This window comes from Anopheles funestus, chromosome 3RL (genome assembly GCF_943734845.2).
Source record: "Anopheles funestus chromosome 3RL, idAnoFuneDA-416_04, whole genome shotgun sequence".
NCBI lineage: Eukaryota > Metazoa > Arthropoda > Insecta > Diptera > Culicidae > Anopheles > Anopheles funestus.
The window spans coordinates 83,160,171-83,183,000 of NC_064599.1; the positions used below are offsets into that span (position 1 = coordinate 83,160,171).

The 22,830-nt window shown below is 41.8% G+C and overlaps 4 protein-coding genes across 7 annotated transcripts in view; 1 reads left to right on the forward strand and 3 right to left on the reverse strand.

The window, feature by feature from the left end:
• Positions 1-63: 63 nt before the first annotated feature.
• On the reverse strand, positions 64-6,002 carry LOC125767480 (protein DEK). Of its 4 annotated transcripts, none has more exons than XM_049434096.1 (9): positions 5,905-6,002; positions 4,922-5,087; positions 4,134-4,850; positions 3,778-3,884; positions 3,556-3,708; positions 3,222-3,477; positions 2,919-3,142; positions 2,694-2,846; positions 64-2,625 (listed from the first exon to the last, which is right to left on the reverse strand). In XM_049434096.1, exons 1-9 carry the CDS (start codon positions 5,947-5,949, stop codon positions 2,611-2,613), a joined length of 1,836 nt encoding a protein of 611 aa, XP_049290053.1. In that variant the 5' UTR covers positions 5,950-6,002; the 3' UTR covers positions 64-2,610. The 4 variants fall into 4 exon arrangements, with proteins under 4 accessions (XP_049290053.1, XP_049290054.1, XP_049290052.1 ...); XM_049434097.1 differs by having other exon boundaries at positions 3,778-3,866; positions 4,907-5,087; XM_049434095.1 differs by having other exon boundaries at positions 4,907-5,087.
• Positions 6,003-6,380: 378 nt separating this feature from the next.
• LOC125767497 (flap endonuclease 1) lies at positions 6,381-7,793 on the forward strand. The gene is made up of 2 exons (XM_049434130.1): positions 6,381-6,599; positions 6,672-7,793. The coding sequence occupies exons 1-2, from the start codon at positions 6,518-6,520 to the stop codon at positions 7,739-7,741; spliced, it is 1,152 nt and encodes a 383-aa protein (XP_049290087.1). The 5' UTR covers positions 6,381-6,517; the 3' UTR covers positions 7,742-7,793.
• Positions 7,794-7,914: 121 nt separating this feature from the next.
• Positions 7,915-12,138, reverse strand: LOC125767473 (integrator complex subunit 8). The gene is made up of 6 exons (XM_049434080.1): positions 11,914-12,138; positions 11,395-11,827; positions 10,340-11,328; positions 9,377-10,256; positions 8,852-9,314; positions 7,915-8,767 (listed from the first exon to the last, which is right to left on the reverse strand). The coding sequence occupies exons 1-6, from the start codon at positions 12,023-12,025 to the stop codon at positions 8,648-8,650; spliced, it is 2,997 nt and encodes a 998-aa protein (XP_049290037.1). The 5' UTR covers positions 12,026-12,138; the 3' UTR covers positions 7,915-8,647.
• LOC125767477 (MOXD1 homolog 1) overlaps positions 11,990-22,830 on the reverse strand; it is a 46,433-nt gene continuing 35,592 nt past the window's right edge. The window contains exons 2-6 of the mRNA XM_049434083.1: positions 18,890-19,042; positions 16,773-17,065; positions 14,753-15,431; positions 14,158-14,688; positions 11,990-14,089 (exon numbers count right to left, since the gene is read on the reverse strand). Of these exons, the coding sequence (XP_049290040.1) occupies positions 13,901-14,089; positions 14,158-14,688; positions 14,753-15,431; positions 16,773-17,065; positions 18,890-19,042 (1,845 nt within the window). The 3' untranslated portion in view covers positions 11,990-13,900. The remainder of the gene's footprint in view (positions 14,090-14,157; positions 14,689-14,752; positions 15,432-16,772; positions 17,066-18,889; positions 19,043-22,830) is intronic.

The window sequence follows — 22,830 nt, forward strand, 5'->3', positions numbered from 1 at the left end:
CTTTTCAACTCGTTTTCTTGTTTCTGATTATTTCCCTTCCTTCGATTCGCTGTTTTTTTCTGGCTATCTCTCTCTCTCTCTTTTCTTCTCTTTGGAGGCTGTTGTTGCTGGTTAGAATCTTCAACCACGGGTGAAATTGGGTACAATTTTGATTTATTCGCTTTTCTCGCCTTCGCGTTGCTTTTTCTTTCCACGAACTAGACTACGCTTTCCAACAAGCAAACGGCACGAGTCTCATCATTACGAACACGCGATCTTATCAAGCGGGGAAAACAAGGGCGGCGGCGACGCGGAAAACGGAAAATCGCCAGAACAGGCCGGCACACAACGTGAAATGCACTTTATGTAGGGTTGTATGTATTTTTTTAAATAGGACGAAATTATAAAACTAAAGAAAAAGGATCTATGATGCTACTAGGCACGGATAGAAAGCTTTTTCCGCACATCACACAGGCACACGTCTTCTTTCGCACGAGATCAAATGTCAAATCCCGGGGTGTAGCCACGGAGTGCGAACGAATACCAGGCTGCAAAATAACAGCTTCTGTTGACAGCCAGATCAAATGGCAGACGGCGTAATGACGTTTAGTTTTGCATGCGTGATACAATTACTTTATAATTACACTCTTCTTATCAGTGTTTTCGATATGAAACTGGTTATCATTTTTTTCAAAAACTATTAGCAGAAAAAACAGATTAGCAAACGAAATAACATCAATAATGGATTTATTGTTGTACTAAATTAAACCCCTTACGTCAACCAGCTAAACTTCAAAAAAATCCCAGTACACAGTCTGGTCTTCGCTGGAAAAACTATTTTGCAGAGGTGAAGGTTTCGTTTGCCGTTTCTATTAATTTGATGGAAACTGTTTTGATGAAAAATAAAATCCAATGAAATCTCCTTATATCCCCGTTAAGAATGTGATGCGATATGAAAACAGTATTTAACACATTTTTTTAAAGAATCCGTAGGGTATGAAAAGAGATCCCAAACACAGACGATTTTGTCGATTCCAGCTCCCCAAGCTGAAGTTCCGGGAAACCTTCCTGCTGAAATGCAAAAAAAGGCAAATCATTAATGAAATGGGGTTTAAACTAATTCTGTTGTGTATCGAGAACATCTAGAAAGTTTATTATGAATAGCTCCCAAAATTATACTCGACGACCTAATTTTGCTTTGCACTAACGCTTCCTCTTTTGTTCTCGTTTTGAGCTCTGGTTCCGTACAAATACAAAATATTTATCCTGCCCTAACCGCTTTTCTACCACTTCGCTTGTACTGAACAAAAGAAAAACATAACAAATGTTTTATCCCATCTAATACGCAACTTCAAAACGTGTCTAGCTTGTATAAAACACAAAAGGAAACGCACAAAACTTTGCAGAAACAAATAAGAATGCACGTGCATATAAAGATAACAGAGCGTAGTACTATTTATGGCGAAATAATAAATTCACGCTCATCTCCAACATTCCATTAGGCTGGTTATCGATTCAAGTGTGGTTCATGTGGTTACTCAACGGTTGTTACATTTATTACACTAATCATTTAAATTTTCCACACTACGTCCTTCCATCCCATCGCTACTGCCAGTCATCCTGGGAAAAGAGAATGGAGCAGAAGATGGATGAAGAGGAGGAGGAAGGTCAAATCAAATGCGCGTCGTACAACTAAAACATGCTCTTTCTTCGAAATTTGTCCCTTCGTCCCTTCTATGTTTGCCGCATTTTTCTGTATGTTTTGATACCTGATTACCATCTGTTCCATGCATTTGTTGGTTCGTTTTCCAAATGTTTTGTTCCTTCACCTAACCATTATTAAAGCCTTAATAAACTCTTGTGTTTGCCGAAACGTTTGATGATTCGCTCTTACAGGACACCATTCATCCACATTCTCTTGCCCTGAAATGTATATTTGTTTTCACTTCCACATCTCCATTTTCCTGTGTGCATTTGCATTTTGTTTAAAGTGCAGAACTACTGCCGACTATAGAAAAGGCTACCTAATTGATGTCTCTGATGCTCTCTTTCTTCACTCTTGCCCTGTGATACACCGTAGTAATGCGTGTATCATTTAATCTGCATTTGTTGTGAATCTTTTCCCAAGTTGTCAATGTACTTTTTGTGTGCAAAATATAGAAGGGACTCTGTCGCGAAGGGTCTTCGCATAGGGAAGTTGCTCCCGATTCGACTAATTCCGTCTCGATCAATGGCGATGCTTCTCTACCGTCAATTACTCAGATATTAGATAAGCTACCATCACACAGCTACTGCCCGTGCTAATTTGTGTGCCCGTGCGCGTCCCTAATAGAGTTTTTGTTTATTTTGTGTCCCACCTTTTTCTCTAGATAATAGTTGTATTTGTTACTCTGTGTTGCATTTATGTATATATATCTAAACGACAATATGCTGCGAACTGTACGTTCTCTAGAGTCTTCTTCTGTCCTGTACACGCCGTGCTCATTCCTATTTCTCTTTCATCTGCTTTCATCCACACATGCAATCTGCATCATATCTGTCGCTTTTATGATAACCATTTAAAGAAGAAAAACATACGACGCGTCTACCTTCAATGCTGCTGCTACTGCTGCTGCTGCTGCTCTGCAGACTTTACGTCGATATAAGCTATAAATAATGCAAATAAATGTAAGACAAATGATCTCGCACTCCGTGGCTCATTCATCACTACTTACAGATTTGACTGTTGCCTTGATGAAATCCTTTTTATGCGATAAATCGTGCTCCGGATACTTCGCGTACACCTTCTTGCACACGGTTTTCATTGTGATCTCTTCAAGGTTCGCTTCCTCCAGGATCTCTTTCAGGTATTCTTTGATATCGTCCTCCTATGGGTATGTTGAAAACATTCATTAACGTTCCTAGCGATCGAACGATCACACAAAATTGAAAGAACTTACGCTCGGTGGTGCTGCCGCATCGCTTTCTTTATCCTGTTTAGCCTTCTTGACCAACGGTTTCTCATCCTCCGATTCGTTGTCATCCAACTCGGGTTCCTCTTCTTCCTCCTCGTCCTCCTCGTCCTCCTCTTCGTCGTCATCGCCGGACGAGCTACGACCCCGTCCTCCTCTTCGCGACTTCTTGGCGCTATTTACCGCTGCTGCCCGTCTCGGTTGGCCCCTTCCTAAAACGCACACACAATAAAAATAGCAAAAGAAATTAAAAAAAAGGTTGCGAAAATTTTACCAAAAACTTGTACATACCCTTAGCAGGGCTTGAATTTTTAGCATTATTGTTGGCTCCAGCAACAGACCCACGGCCACTACTTTTGGTAACCGATTTCCGCTTCGGTTGGTCGCTATCGTCACTGTCGATTTCGGGTTCCGATTCTTCTTCTTCACTCTCAGTTTCTGCTTTTCGTTTGCGTCCGCGGCCACGTAGCGACTGTCGCGAACCGGCAGCGGTACTCGGTCGACCACGTCCACGGGCCGGTGTTGTCTTCTTTTTTCGTCGGTCATCCTGTTTTTACGTAAATGAAAGTAAGGATACATCACCATTGAAAAGATACAATTAATCCAACGCCGATTGTCAACATACCTCGCTGAAATCATCATCGCTGGCACTTTCTTCCGATTCATCATCGCTGTAGCGTTTTCGCACGTTTCGAGCCGATGTTCGGCTGCCCCGTGCCGGTGCGCGAGATGATCTTCGTTTGCCCGCATCGGAGTCCGACCCGGCAGAAGGATTGTACTGCCACAAATAGAACAATACATATGATTAACCATGTATGCTACATTCCGAAACTGCATTTCAACTTACATCTGACCCGCTGTCTGATCCTCGACGAGCACGTCGTCCGCGGCCCACCTTAACGGTCTCCTCCTCTTCCTGCTCCGAGGTAGAGTAATCTACGTATAAGGAATTGTCTGGAGTAATTATCAAGCCAAAGAATGAGAAAATAAAAATAAACAGATAACTGGAGCTAAACAGAACAGAGAGAAAGGAGCATCCAAACACTAGCAAGCATACAATCTAACAATGCGGAACTACACTTTCAGACTACCCACAAATTTCCCAACCGCAAAGATACAACTAATTTGCTTTTTGAAAAGTGTATGAAGAAGAGATTCTACATTCTACCACATGCGTAACAAGTCGCCATTTCCAAACCATACCTTGGTAACCACGTCCAGCAGTCGAGCGTTTCGGACGCCCGCTGGTAGATTTCGCCGAATCCCTGCCACGGGCTGGCACCGCACCACGTTTCGATGGTGTTTTCTTCTTTGGTGCCTCCTCTTCCTCACTCATCTCTTCATCTTCCTCCTTGTCCTCTTCTTCCTCTTCCTCGCCCATCTCTTCGGGCAGCTCTTCGTCGCCGTCTGGTTTTTGTAGAAAGGTGCAGATTCGCTCTACCAACTCCTCCTTGCTACCCTTCTTTTCCAGGGCAAGTATTTCTGCGACCTGGACAAGCTTTTTAACATCCAGCTTCCCTGTGTTCAAGACGCGGCTACGGTACGCAGCCGAACTTGGCTTGAAATCGAAACCGCCAAACTTACGAAGATTACGCCGCAGCACCATCGTCTTGGCTGTTTCGTCGTACAGTACTGTATGTAGCGTTTGCAGGTCTTCCACCTTTGCCTTCGTGATGTTAGAATCGATGAGCGCAATCGAACCAAGACGTTTGCCGGATGGTTGATACTCATCGTCCACATCGTCCGCGTCTTCATCGTCAGCCGGTTTTTTGGCGCCATTTCGATTTTTTCCTTTGGCTTCCGGTTCGACCGGTGCCTTTGGTTTGTCTGCACTCCCGTTATCCCGTCCAGTTGTGCCTTCCGCTTTCCCATCAACGCCATCCACCTTGGAGCTACCATCAGCTTTGGATTCATCGTCGCCTGTTGAAAAACGACCAATAATTATTAATCCACCAGTCAGGGTTCGTACCGCGTACCGCTTCTAAAGTTACCACTTTTTTCATCGGTTTTCTTGGATTGATTCTTTGTTTCGTCCATTTCCGTCGCCTCTGGTTTCTTATCAGCACCGGTTCCAGTGCTATCGGCTTTGCTGGCACTATTGTCCTCAGGTGCTTTCGCCGACTTCACGCTACCCTTGTCGTCCTCACGTTCTTCTGCCTAATATACATGCACGTGTTGTATTGGTAGTGCAGCATTGTTTGTAGGATGACAAATATGAAATAAATTAACCAAAATGCACATAATTAAACCAACATTAACACAGTTAGAAAAATGTTTCCTCTTTAAATGCGGCCCAACGGTTCGGATCTTTCACCAAAATAAACGTAGTCGTACCAATCTAGTCGGTTACTTAACCGTACACATAGCAAGCAGCGTAGTGTCCCATGACTACACCTGGAAAAAGTACTATCGCCGTGGCGTTTGACATACATTTTCAAACACCCGTCATTTAATACAGCAGTGCATTCGGGACGTGCTGCAAACTAGGCAGCATAAAAATGTGACACGGGCACAACAGTTCCTCATCTGTGATCCCTTTCGCCCGTTCGCAACCGTTTTCTCCAGATGGAAAACGAATGGTTCCGCTATTTTACAGCCTCTATATCGAGTCGTGTGGATGCACAACACACGCTAATAAATAGTTGCCCTCTCTACTTCGCTTCGCCACTACACCCATCACCCTCCTGCTCCTGCTCCTTGGCACAAACGCGGCAAAGCAACCAGCGATGTTGCGAGAAAACAAACACAACGCCATTAGGAGAAAGCGAGAAGCAACGAGTGAGAGAGAGTTTGATGCGTTGGGAGCGGCGGAAAAGTTGTACACGAACGATCCGGAAAACCACCGAAACTATGATGCACTTTAATTTTCTACCACCGGCACAAACAGGTCGGATACCTATTTTATACAGTTGCTAGTATCTTGCACTAGCGTTTTCAGCAAAGCTTGGTGCTTCACCTCCGAGATAACACGTACCATTTTCGATAATTTCTTCTCTTCATCGGCGGCGTTTGCCGACATGTTTTAGCAAACTCAAGGTAAATAAAAGACGGGTTGGACCAAGCCTGCTTTTTTGCTCGAGTCGGCCATAATGGCTTGGTAGTTTGACATTCTCAGACTGTGTCAATCGAAAAATGGGTATGCACAAGTTTTCGAAAATATAAAACCTCAAATTTAAATTAATAATTACAAGTTTTGTAAAAAGAAAGTCCTGCAATTAGTTATAATAGTTGTACAGTATCTCTTAAAAACAATAAAGCAAATTCCCTGGTTCTTGTTAAGAATTCTCATCCATTTCGTGCGATAAATAAAAAAATAAAATACACGACGGATGCAAAACAAAATAATTTTCACTCTTAATTGATGTTAAAATGTTTTACTTTATTCATTTGGTACCAAATATTTGCTACAAATTTATTTCAACAAAATATTTTGTTTAAATTTCATCTTCGTAAAAAAAGCAGTTGAAGTGATAGCTGTCAAGGGTTGTTTGGGTCCGGGTGTACGGCGCGCGAATCCTCATGCGAGTCCTTGTATTGTTTGTCGTTTATGTTTCCTTTTGTGGCTCCAGATAATTACTACGGGCATCATGGGAATTAAAGGACTTTCGCAACTAATCGCTGATGTTGCACCGTTTGCAGTGAAGGAGGGGGAAATCAAACAATTTTTTGGTAAGTTTTTCTACGTTTTTTGTTGCCTTGTTCTAGGTTACCATCTGAGCGATTTGTTTGTATGTTTTGCAGGACGAAAAGTGGCTATCGATGCCTCTATGTGTCTGTACCAGTTTCTCATTGCTGTGCGTGCGGAAGGAGCTCAACTCACGTCGGTGGACGGCGAAACGACCTCACATCTGATGGGCACGTTCTACCGTACCATTCGGTTGCTGGAGAACGGCATCAAACCGGTGTACGTGTTCGACGGAAAGCCTCCGGATCTAAAGTCTGGTGAACTGAATAAACGTGCGGAACGACGCGAAGAAGCGCAGAAAGCTTTGGACAAAGCGACTGAAGCTGGTGCGGTCGAAGACATAGAAAAGTTTAACCGGAGACTCGTGAAGGTTACAAAGCAACATGCAAATGAGGCAAAGGAACTGCTGCGTCTGATGGGCGTTCCGTACGTTGAGGCACCCTGTGAAGCGGAAGCGCAATGTGCCGCATTGGTTTGCGCTGGGAAGGTGTATGCGACGGCCACGGAGGATATGGATGCGCTTACGTTCGGCTCATCCATCCTGCTGCGACATCTGACATTCAGCGAAGCACGCAAGATGCCCGTCCAGGAGTTTAACTACGAAAAGGTACTGAAAGGTTTCGAGCTGTCGCAGGACGAATTTATCGATCTGTGCATTCTGCTCGGTTGTGACTACTGCGATACTATTCGAGGCATTGGGCCGAAGAAGGCCATCGAACTGATCAATAAGCATCGCTCAATTGAAACGATCCTCAAACATCTGGACACTCAGAAGTACATCGTGCCGGAAGACTGGAACTATCAGCAAGCTCGTCGGCTTTTTAAGGAACCAGAGGTGCAGAATGCGGACACCGTTGACCTTAAGTGGTCCGAACCGGATGAGGAAGGTTTGGTAAAATTCATGTGCGGCGATCGTCAATTTAATGAAGATCGTATAAGGACAGGAGCGAAAAAAATACTGAAAACAAAAAACACGGCCACACAAGGCAGGTTGGATTCGTTCTTCAAAGTGTTACCATCGACCGGTACGCCCAAACGGAAAGTGGATGAGAAAAAACCACTTGTCGGTTCGTCAGCAAAGAAAGCTAAAATGGGAGGTGCAACTAGAGGAAGAAAACCAAAATAATACTTTGTTTTTATAAAATTGTATTAACAGGAATAATATTTCAATATTCAATAATTTACGTTTGTCTAACTTTGCTGCATAGTTTGGCATATGTGGCTGCGTTCTATTTCTTATCTCTGTAATATACCTAGTAGTTATTTCCAGCGTGCAAAAGAGAAATATCAGGTTAGCGATTAAATCAATGCAAAAACAAACAATTTCATTTCAATTCAATTCAATGAATTTATGGAACATTTTCAGTCGCCTGTTGTACTACTTTTCCAGAAGAAGAAATCAATTTTTGTAATACCTATACAAGAAAATAAATTTTACTTAAAATAACAATGAGATTTACCGGCATCAGCCTTGATTGACCGATTGCACCACCACGAAGGAATATATTGTTCGTGATTGATCCGACGTTGCATACAATGCATTGCTTACATGTGACGATCGGCTTGTGGAGTTTTATCCCGTTGTTACTGTAGCCCACTTGGTCCAGCTTCCTGTAAATCCTGCAGAAATCCTCTCTGTTTTTCGAACACAACGTACAACCCAAATAGCTGAATTAGTCAAGGATCAATTCGAGCAGTTTTGGAATAAATTTCAGGATCTCTGGGCGATTACAATGTGCGAACTGCTGCTTCCCCACACAACAGATCCATCACCAACGGATCTTATCACAAACTTCCTCGAAAAAGGACCAAGGGTAAAGGAAAAAGCAAACCCTCGATCTAATGCCGCCCGATCAAGAAGGGTCTCGCAAACCGGAAGGACTGAAATACACTGAGAAACAACTCGTTCGAAGGACATTGATTTGTGATTTATGAAATTTACTTGCAAGTTAGATGCGTTGTGGCAAACTTAATTCGTTATAAATACGTTTACAGTAGAAAAATTAACCAAGCCAAATTTATATTAATGTGATCAGCACATATACTGTTTAGCAAGCGATCGAAGAAAACGATTCTTCCGCACAGCAGCTGCTTCTCGCTTAATTTCCTCGTTATTGTTAGCATTCAGTTCTAGTTGACCGATAAAGGACACCTGAAAAATGGTAAAATTACAAACACGAATAAGAATTTTTTATGGTAACATGTTTCAATAATCCTCGCCCCATTAACAACTTACCGCTTGCAGTCGCCTCTTGTGTTCGCCCTTCTTGTAATGCCAATTCACAATATACTCCAGCAGTGTCGAATCCCAGATGCAACTGTAGTAAGAATCCATCGCATCCGAAGAGCTAGCGGACTTTTCGCTGATACTTTTAAACGCTAACCCGTAGTCAGTTTCGTCGAAAAACTGGCACAATACTGCTGCCTGCACGAAGCAGCCGATATTGGTGCTACACTTCACCATGCGCCGGATGAGAAAGTCGTCAAAAAGTGGGCGCTGTAGATGTACGGTACAGTACTCCGTTCCAGAGATTAGGGCTGTCACGTAATAGCGCATGGCCGCCTCAAAGTTGTTGGCAATAAACTCTACATCGCCCTTCAGCTTCAGCCAAGGAATGTTGTTAGGGTAGTAGCGGAGCGCTTGGTTAAGCAAAAGGTGAAGCGCTTCCGTCACCAGCTTGATGTTGTAGATGGAAGTGCTGTGAACAAGGAAAACGATATACGTGAAACAAATGCATCTAAAAAAAACTTTCCTGCGTACTTGTTCACATTAGATGGCCACAGAAACATGTATTCGGCGTTCATTTCGGCATTCACTTCGTCGCGCAGTATGTTGTGCAGTTTGCACAGTAGCGATAGCAGAATGGAAATGACGAGCGGTTCACGTAGCTTCCCGATCAGTAGCACTAGCGGGCTGTCGGGCGGTAGCTGGCGCTGACGCGAACCGGGTGGATTTAAGAACATTGGCAGTATAAGCTCCCACGCTTCGCGGTTCGTTTTCTTTGTGCCTTTAAACTTTTCGATGTCCAAAAACGCTTGCGTAATGGCCGAACAAAGTTCGACTCCGGGAAAACGTTTGTCCGCCGTAATAAGCAAAGCGTTCCATTCGTTCAAATTCAACAGCAATGCGGCACAGTGTTCGAGGACCTTTGCATGGGGCATCAGCTCGTTAGTGGTGGAACCGATGGCCGCATTCAGACACTGTTTGCAGTTACGTATGAGCTGTGCCTGATCGACTGGTTTTCTGGGCCATTCTTCCAGCACTTGTTTAATCTGTACGAGCAGACCCTCCCAGGAGACCGTTTTCCCTAGCTTCGCTACAAGCGGATTTCCCGCCAGTTCTGGTCGTTGTGTTTCGTTTTTCAACACGGTTAGCAGTGTGATCGCTGTGGCGTAATCTTTACGAGCTGTCAATTCTTTAGCTTTCCCTATGAGAATGTATGCAAAGTCTTGAAGAAATCCACGCTGTAGCGGTATTAGCATTTGTTCCAATGGGTACGGAATCGTCCAGCTTGGATTGATGGTAAACAGGGGTTTCGAAGGGTTAGTACCGGCAATTTTCACCAGCAGCTTGCGGACAGCATTCGCTGAAGTGCATGAGATGAGCTGTCGTTCAAGTTGCCCAACTTCTACCCTGGGATCTGAAAAAAGCATTTGCCATAGTGGAGGTATGGAAAATTTAAAAAACAATTCAATGCAATCGATGGTCGGGTTTGCTACTTACTCTTTGTCTCCGGTATCACCCAATCATTCTGCAAAGCAATACCACCCAGCTGCGTTTCCGGCTGGATACGTTGGGCCCGAAAGTCCTTCAGCTCCTGTAGGGAAACTACCTTTGAGTACGTTTGCACGTATGCCTCAAAGGTTGATCCCATCTCTCCACCGTACAGTGTAATGATTTTGTAAAAATACTGCTTCAACAGACCTCGTTCCTCCATGGAAAACTGTTCGTACTGTTCATCCGCGTACTGGAACAGTGATTCTATCAGCTTTGGCTGTTGGTTTTTGTACTTCTGCATCGCCACGTTGCAGCTGAGAATGTTCTCTCCGTCCATCACGTAGCGAATGATGTTTAGCGCAACAACTGCCAGCTCCAGTTCCTTCTGTTCTATCGGATTACCATCGGTGCTGCCGATAGCGTTGTATCCTTCGATGTTTAGCTCGAGCAGTTTGCGTTGTGTCATCGGGATCTCTTTGCGCAAGTTGTCCTCCTTCAGTATCATCACGATGTCGGAGTAGTGATTGAGGATCGATTCGTGCAGCCGCTGAAGCAATCCATCCGGTTCTCCGGTGACACCGCAAGCAAGCAGATACCCTTGGAGGACTTCAGCGTTAACAGTGCAATAGGCGGGCGGAAGACCGGTTCGGCCAATCTCTTCTCTTTGCCATTGGGCATAGTTTTCTTTGCACAGCAGCACGTTATGCCGTGCGAGTTCGTATTTTTGCACATACAGATAATACTGACACAGATCGTAATGGATTTGAGCCCTCAGTTCACACGGTTTAATGGCGATTGCCGAGTCGAATCGTTGCTGAGTGTTTTCAGAGTTGGAATCTAGTGGAACGAATGATTCATAGGTCAGTACACGAAACGCTTGTGGTTCCATTAGCACCTGATTTAAGAAATCGATGCTGAGTTGCGTGATGGGTTCGAGTGCCGCAATAGAAGATTCGTCGCGTAGCACAAATGTGGTTAAATCCGTAACGGTGGGACTAGAAAGAAAACAACCAGATGTTCCCTGTACTCAGGACAATCCATTAACGACCGGTTCAACATACCCATGGTTAGAGTTGGACTTTATGTTTTTGATGACTGCTGCACGAAGTACCTGTGCCCGCAACACCCACCGATGATAGAGTGTCAGGGCGAAGTTGAACGAATGCTTTGAACCGTCCGAACCGATGAGAGCCGGATCTTGGAGAAGGGACGACGGCAGTGTTACCATTTTGCCAGCTGTTATGCTACACAAATCGGCCAACAATTGGATCTGCAGTGGTACTGACAGTGCGCGTTCCAGCTTGTCCAGATCCCAGCGCATATAGGCGGCTACTTTTAGGGCAAGCACCTTTAGGGCAAGTTGTTTCTTGGTGTATTTCAGTCCTTCCGGTTTGTAGGACCCTTCTGGATCAGGCGGTATTACATCGATGGGTTGGCTTTGTCCCTCTGGTGCTTTTGCGAGGAATTGTGTGATAAGATCTGTGGGTGATGGATCTGTTGTGTGGGGGAAATAAGTTGATAGTTAAAACGTGCTGAAAACACTGTCTCGTTACGAGGGAAGCAGAATGTAAACAATGTACCAGGATTGGCTTTGCCTAGATGCTTGGTTAAAAGCGCTGGTTTTAAAAGAAACTCGAACCAAAGAATAGTTTCCTCTGAAAGGGGAACAGTTCGTGGCTTTAGTAAGTCCATTGTTATAACTGTGCACTCGTTTAGTAGTTATATTTATTAAAAACTATGCAAATGAACGCGGAACGTAAACAAAACACCGGCAGAGCTTGTTTTCATACTAAACGTGAACTGTCAGTTGGTGATGGTGACATGGAGCCAACCACTGTGCATTCAGATTCTATGTATATTAAGGTCCCTTTACACGGTAACAAAAACACAACCTCACAGGGGCTAATTAGACAGATTTCTTAAAAATAGTAAAGCATGCTACTAGTTTACTCGACAAAGTATACTAAATAAATTCTTGTCTACAGACTATTGAGAAAAAAAGATTGATTACAACACGGAGCGATCCGGTAGTGCATGTGATAAACGGCGCTAGTTGCACACGACAGAACCGGTTGCAAATCCTTTCTGGACCCCCTAGTCCCCTAGTAGCAAGGACTGATTACTAGCTTACGAGATAAAAATTAGTCTAGAAAGCCAGACATGACCTTAGAGATCGTCTAGAAGCCAAGAAGAAAGAGAGTAACAGCATCTGACCATGTAGTATTTAAGTGAGAAATCCACATTAATGAAATACTTACTAACATCGATATTGTTTCAATATAGGACATAATTTCTATCATATTACTACTAATGATTGATACTCAAAAAAGTTGGGCAATTCTGGCTGTTTATTTATTTAGTTATCTTTTATTTTACATTATTTTTCACATTCTCTTACAGCTTACACAGCAGTTACAAATTCATTTTATATTAAGGCTTAACATGACTATGATACAACTTTATCGGAATATGATTGGAACTAGTTTCTTTTCACGGCTTAATTATAGTTGCAATTTAAATTTAAAACCATTAACCTTCATGTAAGATTTCTCCATTTTTTCCATTTTCTGATGTACTTAATGAAAAGTAAGAGAAAATAAATGGTATAACTAATTACTAATTCACTACAAATCCTCACTCGGTGAGTTTATCGCGCTAATGTGTCACAACGCTTTTGAAACCGAAACATCAAAAGACACACTATTAACTTAATCCATTGCTAACATTCGAATTCTACCTTACATGAGAGCGATTAAATGACGATTTTTACTTTGGCATTTCTAATTCCGTCCTGGCGCACTCGTCTAATTGAAGCATTCACTTAACTCAACGCTTTTAAGCAGTGTGTTCAAAAATGTACAAATAAGCTATTGCTCGGTTTATGATTACTTTTTTGTAAATTTATAAGGCGTTCCATCTATTTACCCTAGGAAACGATTCATGTCGGGTAAAACAATCATTATACAAGCCATGAAAATAGGTTCTAGCCATATGACATTAAAATAAGTCGGTAGTCAAGAGTAGGTTTTCGTTAACTTAAATCAACCAGTTTTTCAATACCAGACGATGATCGGCATTTATGGTATAATAAAATGACTGTTGTCGCCAAATCGCTCGTTTGGTGTGCTGTTTCTTCTGAACGGAAAAGATTCGAGCCATACATCTTGTTGCTTTTCAACCACAAGGAGAACAAGGTCAGGATCAATAATACTAACGATACAATAATAGGCCTCTTGCACAATAGCAAGCGGTAACGGCTAGTAAATAAATTAGAGAAAATTATGGTATAAGAGCTTACTGAGCTACATTCTTCTTGCAGAACGTGATAAAGCGAGGGAATGGAAATGGGGTGTGATTTATACTCGTCCATGCAGACAAGGAAGAATCAAAGGTCCAATAAGCGCGCAGAAAGGTAGTACAATAAATAAAAAAAAAGAATATCCTGAAGGTCGGTCAACTCATTCTCAAGGAACCTTCTCCTCTTCTACTAAAAGTCGCGGAGAGTCAGATTTTCCCCGAACTCAACTGCCTTCATGATGGATGTGGCGATGTAATTCGCTAGTATGGCTAATGGAAGGTGGCCGTAGCAAATGGCCGATAGAGTGTTAATAGGAGCAACAGAAGAAGTTTCGTGCTGGACATCTGTTTGACTCCCGTAGAGGTGTGGTCCGCAAACTCCATGAACAGATGATACGGGCATTGGCTTGGTGCTTTTACGAAAGTGTCAAAGACGGGATACTTGAATATTTCTGACGCCTATGGACGAAGAAAGGAAAACGATTAATACATTTTGCTTACATTAGTAACTTTCATTGACCACTTACCACGGAAATGGAATCACTCGAGACACGACAGAAGGTCATGTGTTTTCCGGTGAGGATGCTCTGTTCGACGCGCCTGGTGAACAGCGGCTCCGACCAGGGAAGTTGATTCAAGTGTGACAGAAAAGTACGATCATGGAACTCGACCGGATCCGATATGATCAGTTTGTTCAGTATCGACTCCTTGTACAGGATGTCCTCCTCATCAATAATGCTGTATTCCTTCGCGTTCTGAAGCGCTTTGATTGCAAGTTGGTTCTGCTCATCATCCACATCGCCTCCCGGCGCAAAGTTTGGAAATACGGTCGTAGGCAGCAGATCGAGAATGTTGCCATTGTACAGGAAAAGATTCTCCACATCGGTCATGTTCATTGCGTAGAACTGAAACACACCGAACGTTTCGAAAAATTCCTTCACCGGTGTCATGCTGTAGCAACCGGCAAGTTCGATTTTTGGATAGTACGTTATGAATGACAGGCACATCTCCTGCTTGGTGGAATACCCACCGAGTGTGGGACGTCGTCGGCTGACAGTCTGAAAGTAAAACGAATGTTTTATTCTACCTTCTTTACGCTTAATTTTTACACACACTACATACCTCGTACGCGCAATCGGTGATGAGATAGTCTCCCGGCAGAACGTTCGTCTCATTTTCCAGCTGACGGATTTGCTGGAAGTTATGATTGTAGTTATCGTCCTCCACGATGCGTGGCAGCTCCTTCCCATCCCGAACGTGTCGCAGCTTCATCTTTCTACCCGCTACATGTGAGTGCAGTGCCGCCGAAACAATGTTGATGCCTTCTGCCGGGAAGACGGCACCGGTACACGACGGTCCACAGATACCGACGTTGCGATACAGCTTCTGTCCTGGTGGTATCATCTGCGTGTCGGACACGGACACCCCGGATATCATCATGCCGGCGTCATGCTTCCGGACGTGTCGTGTGTAGTGTATGCGAAAGCCGGAATGGTCCAACACACGCTTCGCACGCGGATTATCGTAGTGTACCTCGAGCATATAGTACTTCGGGGCGCCCTTATCTCCACCAATCGGGATCCCGATGTGTTCCGGAAGGAATTGTCCTGATGCACCAACACCCCAGGTCGCTACCGGTGTGATGCACGAGTCCCAATCGCGAGGCGTCAGAAGATTGCTGTTGCAGACCGCACCGCTGCTCTTTACCCACACGTCCCAAGAGTTTGGATCGGAACCAGGGTAGGAATTTGTGGAACACTCGAATAGTGTCATGTGGTGCACTAGCGGTTGTTTTGTTGAGCTACAGAAAGTTGGAAAAAATCGCATTAGGTGTTGTTTGTACTGGATTCAAGCGAAAGTACAACTTTTGCTGCTTTGAAACGTACGAGAATTAACAGTAATGAATTACAGTTCATTACGTACGCAATTACAATGATCTAGGTGTGATGTCAGACATCAATCACATTGCGTTAAAATATGACCTTCATTTACAAAACCATCCAAAACCGGTGATCCTATTTCAATCACAGCTCCTATTCAATAGTCTTTGGCACAGGACAGCTAATTAGGCACACCGAAATGATGTGTTGATTAATTTAAATTCTCCTAGCTTCTGTACGAACTGTACAGTTGACGTTAGGCAGAGGAGATGATTCAATTTCAAATACGATTTCCGCCGTAATTCCGCCGAGAGAGGAAGAAAAATGGATTGGGCAAAGTATGTGGCCTACCAAGTTAATGAATTGTCCTATCAATCATTGGCATTATCTTAAAGCAGTTTATTGCCAAATGTCTAACATATTCCGGAAAGATGAATTATTTGAAATGGTATACAAACGCTAACCGTCGACTGACAAATCATTAATTTGTTAATTTCCCATATTACTAATTATATCTCTCATAGCAATACGGCCAGGCCGTTCTTTATGAATAAAAAAAAAAATTATATCTCTCACTGTTCAGATGATTTAAAACCGCTGAACAGCAATATAAATGCTTTGATTTATATTTCAAACAGGTTCCAGCGTAGTTTGATCCGATTTCTACTGGCGAAAGGTTCGATAAGATTTCGTCCGGCGGCCGATACGGACGACTTCGAGAGCGGTCATCCACATCGAAATGCATGCGCTAAATTTTGAAACAACCGAACTCGCCGACTAGTTCGGAACACGGCAAAACCTGCTCCAGATAACATCTTTACCATGTTGTCGCTGCAGGTGACAACGGAAGCATTAAATCGCCCGAGCCGGGCAAATGTTATACCCACGAAGGTAAACAAAGGATCAAACAATACGATTCATCTCCACAAACCAAGGTGACCTTCTTCGGTTAATAAGCAATGGCGGATCAAGCTTCTCCGAGGCCCTAAGGCGTTTGATCCGCCAATGTTAGTAAGGGTCTATTACATTTCTATTCTCAGCTGAGCTGAGTTCTCTGCATCCTACAAAATGTAACCAAGCTTCACCATCTCAATGGAGCAATCGCTAAAATAAACTATTCATTCACACTTTCCATAATATCGCCATTCCCATTTTACAGCTCAATGTCGTGTGGTGTGTAATATTTAAGTTTTGCGAACGATGTATGACATCGGAAGTGCTGCTAGATGGCTTACCCGCTAGTGTTAAAGATCTTTGCCTACCTTTCCTTCGTTAGCAGTGCCTCGTAACCGATAATGTGATGCTTCTCGCGCAGTGTCGGTGCCTTCAGAATCTTGCACCAGTACAGTGTGTCCATGCTGGTATCGATGGACACATTCTTTACCGTAACGTCCCACTGGCGTAGGTCGTCCCGCTGCAGTGCGTCTGCCGGCCGGCGAAACATTGGCCCTAGGAAGTGAATTGAGCGAGCGCCTCGGTTAGTACTGTGGCCCTTCAGACTGCCAGCAACCGGGTCTCGGTCACCGTACGACCAAAGGATCTTCATCGTATCCGACTGCAAGAAAATAAGGATAAAAATACGCAAAACGATTAATTTATGGGCGAAATGACTCAGGAAAATGACTACGCAAGGTTGCAACAATGTAGCATGGTTGGTAATCAAACTTTCAGACGTTGAAGACGTTACTATAAAAGTGAAAATTCTACACGTAACATGCCAGGTATGTTTGCCAAGGCAAAACGAATCCTTGATTGTAGGACGATATTCCATTAAGAACATTCATTTGATAGCTTGCCTTTTGTTACCATTGAACAGTTTTTCTCGTACTAGAATTTTGTTTTTCCTTGCGTAAAGAAAATCTCAATCTCACTCAACATCTGAAGTGTTGGACAAACTCTGGAAAGGACTAAGCATTGTAATTTTGTTCACTAAATCCCAGAAAGTTTTTTTTTCATCGCCACGCGTAAAGTGTTTAAGAATTTCATATGAGCAAAGTTAAAATTAAAATAATTATAAGCGAGAAAGTTGATGTTTTGTTATGGAATATATGAAATGTCCCGCATAAGGATTATCTATTTAATTATTCTTGGGTCTTTTACGATCAGACACATTATTGATTGTTTATTTAACAAAATACTTCATTTTCAGCTAAAAGTAAATATTTTAATTTATCTTAAACTTCGTTTAGCTATAAAAATCACACCATGGTAAATTTGTAAAATTGTTGGATTGTATCTAAATGTTTACGACCTCTGGAAGGCAAATTCCCAACAAAGATGTGATTGCTTTCCGAACAGTAATAAAATTTTCTTCATAACTAAAGATTATGAGTGTATTTCTATTATTGTGACCATGACCATAAATAAGAAAAAGTACCGGTATCAGTAAAAAAAACAAGTGACAAGTTTATAATTGAGGCGAATGAAGTGGAAAACTTTTAATTTTTCTCAAGTTTCTTCTGATCTTTTTGTTTTTGCTTTCGTTCAACACGTTGCTTGTTTTCCCACCATTTTTTCTTTGTCTAATCGGGAAAGTTTTATTTTTTTATTGTTACGTCAATGGTGACGATTAAAACAAAAACTTTACCTTATCGGGCGCGCAAAGAGGGAGGAATAAGGATACTAAAAATAGCATTTCGGGATATATAAATGGAAATGCCATAGAGATTTGGATCGTATTAGACAAATAGATTGAAGCACTAAGACAGCAATGAGGTACAATTTTTTGACACTAAATGTTAAAAACTCAGCAAATAATCTAATTTTATTTTTATACAATGCATTCTAACTTCATTTGGAACATTTCATTCATTTCAAATATCTACTGTTTGGGTACTTTAAATACTGAATATACCATACTAAAAAAATAAATATCGTTCTGTTTGGCTTGCATTTAACTATCCTTCGGGAAATTTTTTTCCCACTAGAATAAAAATTCTTAGCACACAATAAGACCAACCATTTGCAATGCTACATGCCGGATCTGGACACTTTGGCATTTTTAAAGTGCGCTTGGTTTTTGCATGGTGAAGCAAATGCATTTGATTCAACCATTTCCAACGTGTCCTTTAGTTCGTGTCTGTAGCAGCCATCGGACAGCTTTGGGAGTTAAGTGATAGAAGTACTTATAGTGTATGGTAGCAGAACGGAAGAACCAGAACGACCATTGGCGTTTAAAACGGAGAAGAAAAATGTTCTGATAATGTATGGAAACAAATAAACGGATGTTTGAAATCGTGTTTGTATGGTGCATTCAATATTGGCATGTTTTTGTATGAGTCAAGGGATACTTTGGTTTTAAAAAGGCAACCAAATTCGCAAAAGTTTTCCATTCAAGTATAAAAGATAAATGTAAGGGAAACGCTGCCGAATTACTTACCCCAATGATCACGTCGTGAGGATCACACGTTTCAAGCGCCCGCCGAAAGGTGACGCTAGTGTGCGTAAGATTCTGGAAGCCGCTCTCGATGTGATAGTTCTGCGTATCATCCTGCACCGGCATATGATGATTGTCTTTCGAACCGTGGCAATCCTGAAATGAAACAACGGAGTGGCAAAACAAAATATAAATAAACTTTTTCTAGGGAAATCCAATCAAGGGAGCGCAGCATCCATTGCCCTGGCGTTGATTAGGTTATGGATGCATCGGTGCCGTGTGCAATCAAAATTGCTTCCAGTAAGCGTCGCGTGAAATGTAAAGCAATGGTCTGTGAATAATATTGACAGTAGTGTCCTTTTTTTGGCATGGAGATTTTTTAAACAATTTTTGAACCACAGAATTCGAAGAATCACCATCATCGTCCAATTTGTGTGTTTTTTTCCAATCTTTTGCCATAAAATGGTACATAATTATGGGAGAAATATAGTATTTCCCTGTGGGAAAATGGAACGCAAATTGCAAGTATGTTCCTACGAAAGGGAAGGCTCTCGAAACAAACAAAAACCACTAGAAATTACACACTCTGTATTAAAGCACCTGTGCTCCTCACGACACAAAATGGATGACGAATGGGTTGACCAACTCACGTCACACCATAAAACACCGGAAATATGAGGGATTTCCGGATCGGGGCCAAATGGAGGCAGGTCTTGTAAAGACCATCCCTACCGCCAGGGTCAGCTTCGGTTTCGGTACCGTAATTAATTAGCAAACCAAATGAAGGTACCAACCTATCAACCGGAACCTGGCTGGTTGGTTTCCGGTAGCTATAATTAGTTTAATATTTACCGTTTATATCCTTTCGCCCACGAGGGGAGAAACAAATGGTGTAAAGATGCGTACAAATTGTTTCTCACTAAAGCATCTTTAAGTGGTGCAAAAAGACACGATACAGTGTTGAAGAGATAGCTTAGCTTAAATAGCTTGCATCTTAGTTTCTTGCGCTTTTTTTTTGTTGCAGGAAATTGACATCATTTTTCACCATTTGCTCAACAACAACTGTTCACAAGTTCAATGTTAATGCTCACTCGTTGAAAGCTCATCTTCCACTTCCAGAGCTTTCCTTTCGTTTCCACCAAAGAAAACCTACTCTACTACAATGGCGTGATCGTGACCGAGAGCATGATTTTCTATTCTATCCTTCAGGGCAAAAACAAATATGACGCGTTTTTTTTTCGATCGATACAAGCAGGATAAAGTTTTCCAATAATTGTAGCATCGCGCCATCACTCTGCCAGTGTAATGGAATGCCAAGAAGTGAATCTGCGAGTGGGCAAGAAAAAGCTTTAAAGTTTTCCTGCATTCGTTGGCAGGAAAAACAGAACAGCGCCTGTCTTGTAAGGGAGGAAAACCATTTGCTTTCTGTTTCTGGTTTCGTCGTTTGCTTATTTTGTGCTTACCGGAGTTTAGTGATTTACAGAATTCAACAAGTTTTCCTACGGCATTTTGGGTGACATTTAGATTTCTCGTGATGTTTTTCTCGCCTGCACTGATACAGTTACAACCATAAAGAGCATTGTTAAAGAAAAAGTGGAAAGTGAAGTGAAATGAAATAAGATATAGCAACGAAATTTCTTTTATCATATTTCAGTAGTAAGGATTCAATTTGAGGATGATTTATTCAAACTTACAAATAGTTAGTGTGGAACTTATCATTTTGGAATTCCCCCATTTTGATAAAACTATGGACACCGTCATTTTCCACACCCTCCTATTGACGTCATTTTATGAGACACATTAGAAAACGAGAAAAAAAACCCCACAAAATATGAGATGTGGTAAACTTTAGCAATTTTGTGCAAAACACACACACATACACATGTTGCAACACGCTGGAAAGCAACATTGAATGTTTGGCCACACTTTCCCTGGCTTCATTTCAACAAGTGCGTGAGTGTGTAAGAAAAGCGAATGCCAAACCTATTCAGTTTCTATCGTGTTTTCGGCATTGGAGTTTCGGCTTCCGGTAAGGGTGGTCTCTTTTATCGTTCGCAACATGGTGGAAACTTTCGCCAGAAGTGGAAAATAAATTTGTCTACCATAAAGTATCAAAACCCCAGCAAGAAGGTGTAGCAGGACAAGAAATTCACTAAACACGATAGCGCTGTTCCTGCGTTCTTCGACGCTTATTTGATGGTTTTCTCTTCCCAATTTGTTTACCAAGCACACTAAATTACTCTTTATAATGAATCGGAAATAGTGCAAATGGATGGTGAATCCTTCCTGCTGGCTGGATCATTAGACTATTTCCTATTTTTAGAACCACTTTTTAAGCGAAGCCAAATTTTCAAGAATCCCTATTTTAAAGCAGCTCGGCTTTACTTTAAGCTTTTAAAGTTCCTGTTCAGTACGGTTGCATTTGCTATCATCTGGTATGTTAAGAAACAGAAGGAACAATCCCTGGTCGTCAAATATTCATTGAATTGTCAACAAGCCTTTACCGTGGATTGTCTTTTCTTGATAGTGAGAAGGTTAGGGTAGAATATCGTTCGGTAATGGAAACAATCATGTCAAGTTTGATAGTTCATAGTTGTCCAACGTTTCTTCTGAGGGAAGATTTCCAACTATGTAAACGGCGAACTTCATACGAAGCTGAATATGTGCAGTGTATGCATTATTTCGGAGCTTTAAATTTAAATAAGATAGTACGATTGAAGAAAAGTCGTACGTATTTCGAAGTATTATGTTCTTTTCTATCTGTGATTTGAGTCAAAAACCAAATTTACTTAAAGAGCAAAAAAATCAAGAACTTCTTGGATGAAATAAAAACTCATTCAATAAATTAGGAAGCTTAAAATCGGTTATTTTTGTTTATTTGTTATCAGTGTGCATATTCGATACGATTCCAGGAAATTGGGTGCAAAATACACAGCCTCGCCCTGGGGGTAAATTAACACACTGATCCATATAGGTAATGGCGGAATTCAATTATAATTTTAACAACGTTCTGCACTAGCCTAGCCTCCGTGTTTGAGGTTCATGATTCATTTTTTCTGTTGCACATTTTACACGCAATCGGGTCGGGTTTGGAATGGATTAAGGGCAATAATTGCGAAACACCATCCACCTTTCGAATGCAATAATCTGCGCCGAGCGAGCAATTGGATCGGATCCAGATTTTACGACATGCAAGTGGAGAGGGAAATTTAGCCGAAAACTCACCAGCCTGATGGATGGCTGCATGTAATGAGTTTGGAAAATTAAATTGTTTCATGTGAGAATCGGTTTTTTGTTTTTTTTTTGTTTTTTGACGAGGAAGAGAATGAAGACTTTAAATGGCGTCGTAGTTTTGGAACAGCTTCTAAACGTTGTTAAAATTAACACAACGATGTATAATTTATTAAGAAATGTTTTTTAAAAAAGTAAAACGAGAATTTTATATATATATATATATATATATATATATATATATATATATATATTGATTTTGCTTTCTTCGTTAAACTTGCTCTAGTTTAATGTTGATTTAGTACACATTTTTTGCCCATTTCCTTGCCATGTACAGTGAAATATTATATTACGTATTAAATAACCCTTTTCCTGCTACGGATCCTCGAACCCATTTCATATCATTCCACCATAAAAAGGGATAACATTACCCGAAACATCCACAGAATTCGCGCGATGGGGCGCAAGTTTGAAAAACAAATTAAGCCGGATTTCGGGAAGGAAGAAATCTGGCACAATCGACCAAGAATCATCCATTTTGCGGATGCGGTTTCCTAACGCTAGCTGTTTCCCTTCCAATCAATCGTTCGTTCGTTCTTTATAGCTCAATCGAACTTTTTCGTTGGCGAATTGTTTTTTTGGGAGGGTGGTGGGTTTAGAAAAAAAGAAGAGCTGAGCTCAAGGAAGACTCGGAGGTCGAGCATAAATAACCA

Bases quoted from the DNA above. Each gene is read 5' to 3' on its own strand.
- LOC125767480 (XM_049434095.1), bottom strand. From the start codon at position 5,949: ATGTCGGCAAACGCCGCCGATGAAGAGAAGAAATTATCGAAAATG. The intron at 3,885-4,133 runs GTATGGTTTGGA...TAATTACTCCAG, and splicing joins TGCTGGACGTGGTTACCAAG to ACAATTCCTTATACGTAGAT. The intron at 2,847-2,918 runs GTAAGTTCTTTC...ACATACCCATAG, and splicing joins ATGCGGCAGCACCACCGAGC to GAGGACGATATCAAAGAATA.
- LOC125767497 (XM_049434130.1), top strand. From the start codon at position 6,518: ATGGGAATTAAAGGACTTTCGCAACTAATCGCTGATGTTGCACCGTTT. The intron at 6,600-6,671 runs GTAAGTTTTTCT...TATGTTTTGCAG, and splicing joins GGAAATCAAACAATTTTTTG to GACGAAAAGTGGCTATCGAT.
- LOC125767473 (XM_049434080.1), bottom strand. From the start codon at position 12,025: ATGGACTTACTAAAGCCACGAACTGTTCCCCTTTCAGAGGAAACTATT. The intron at 11,828-11,913 runs GTACATTGTTTA...CCCACACAACAG, and splicing joins TCTAGGCAAAGCCAATCCTG to ATCCATCACCCACAGATCTT. The intron at 9,315-9,376 runs GTACGCAGGAAA...CCTTGTTCACAG, and splicing joins TGGCCATCTAATGTGAACAA to CACTTCCATCTACAACATCA.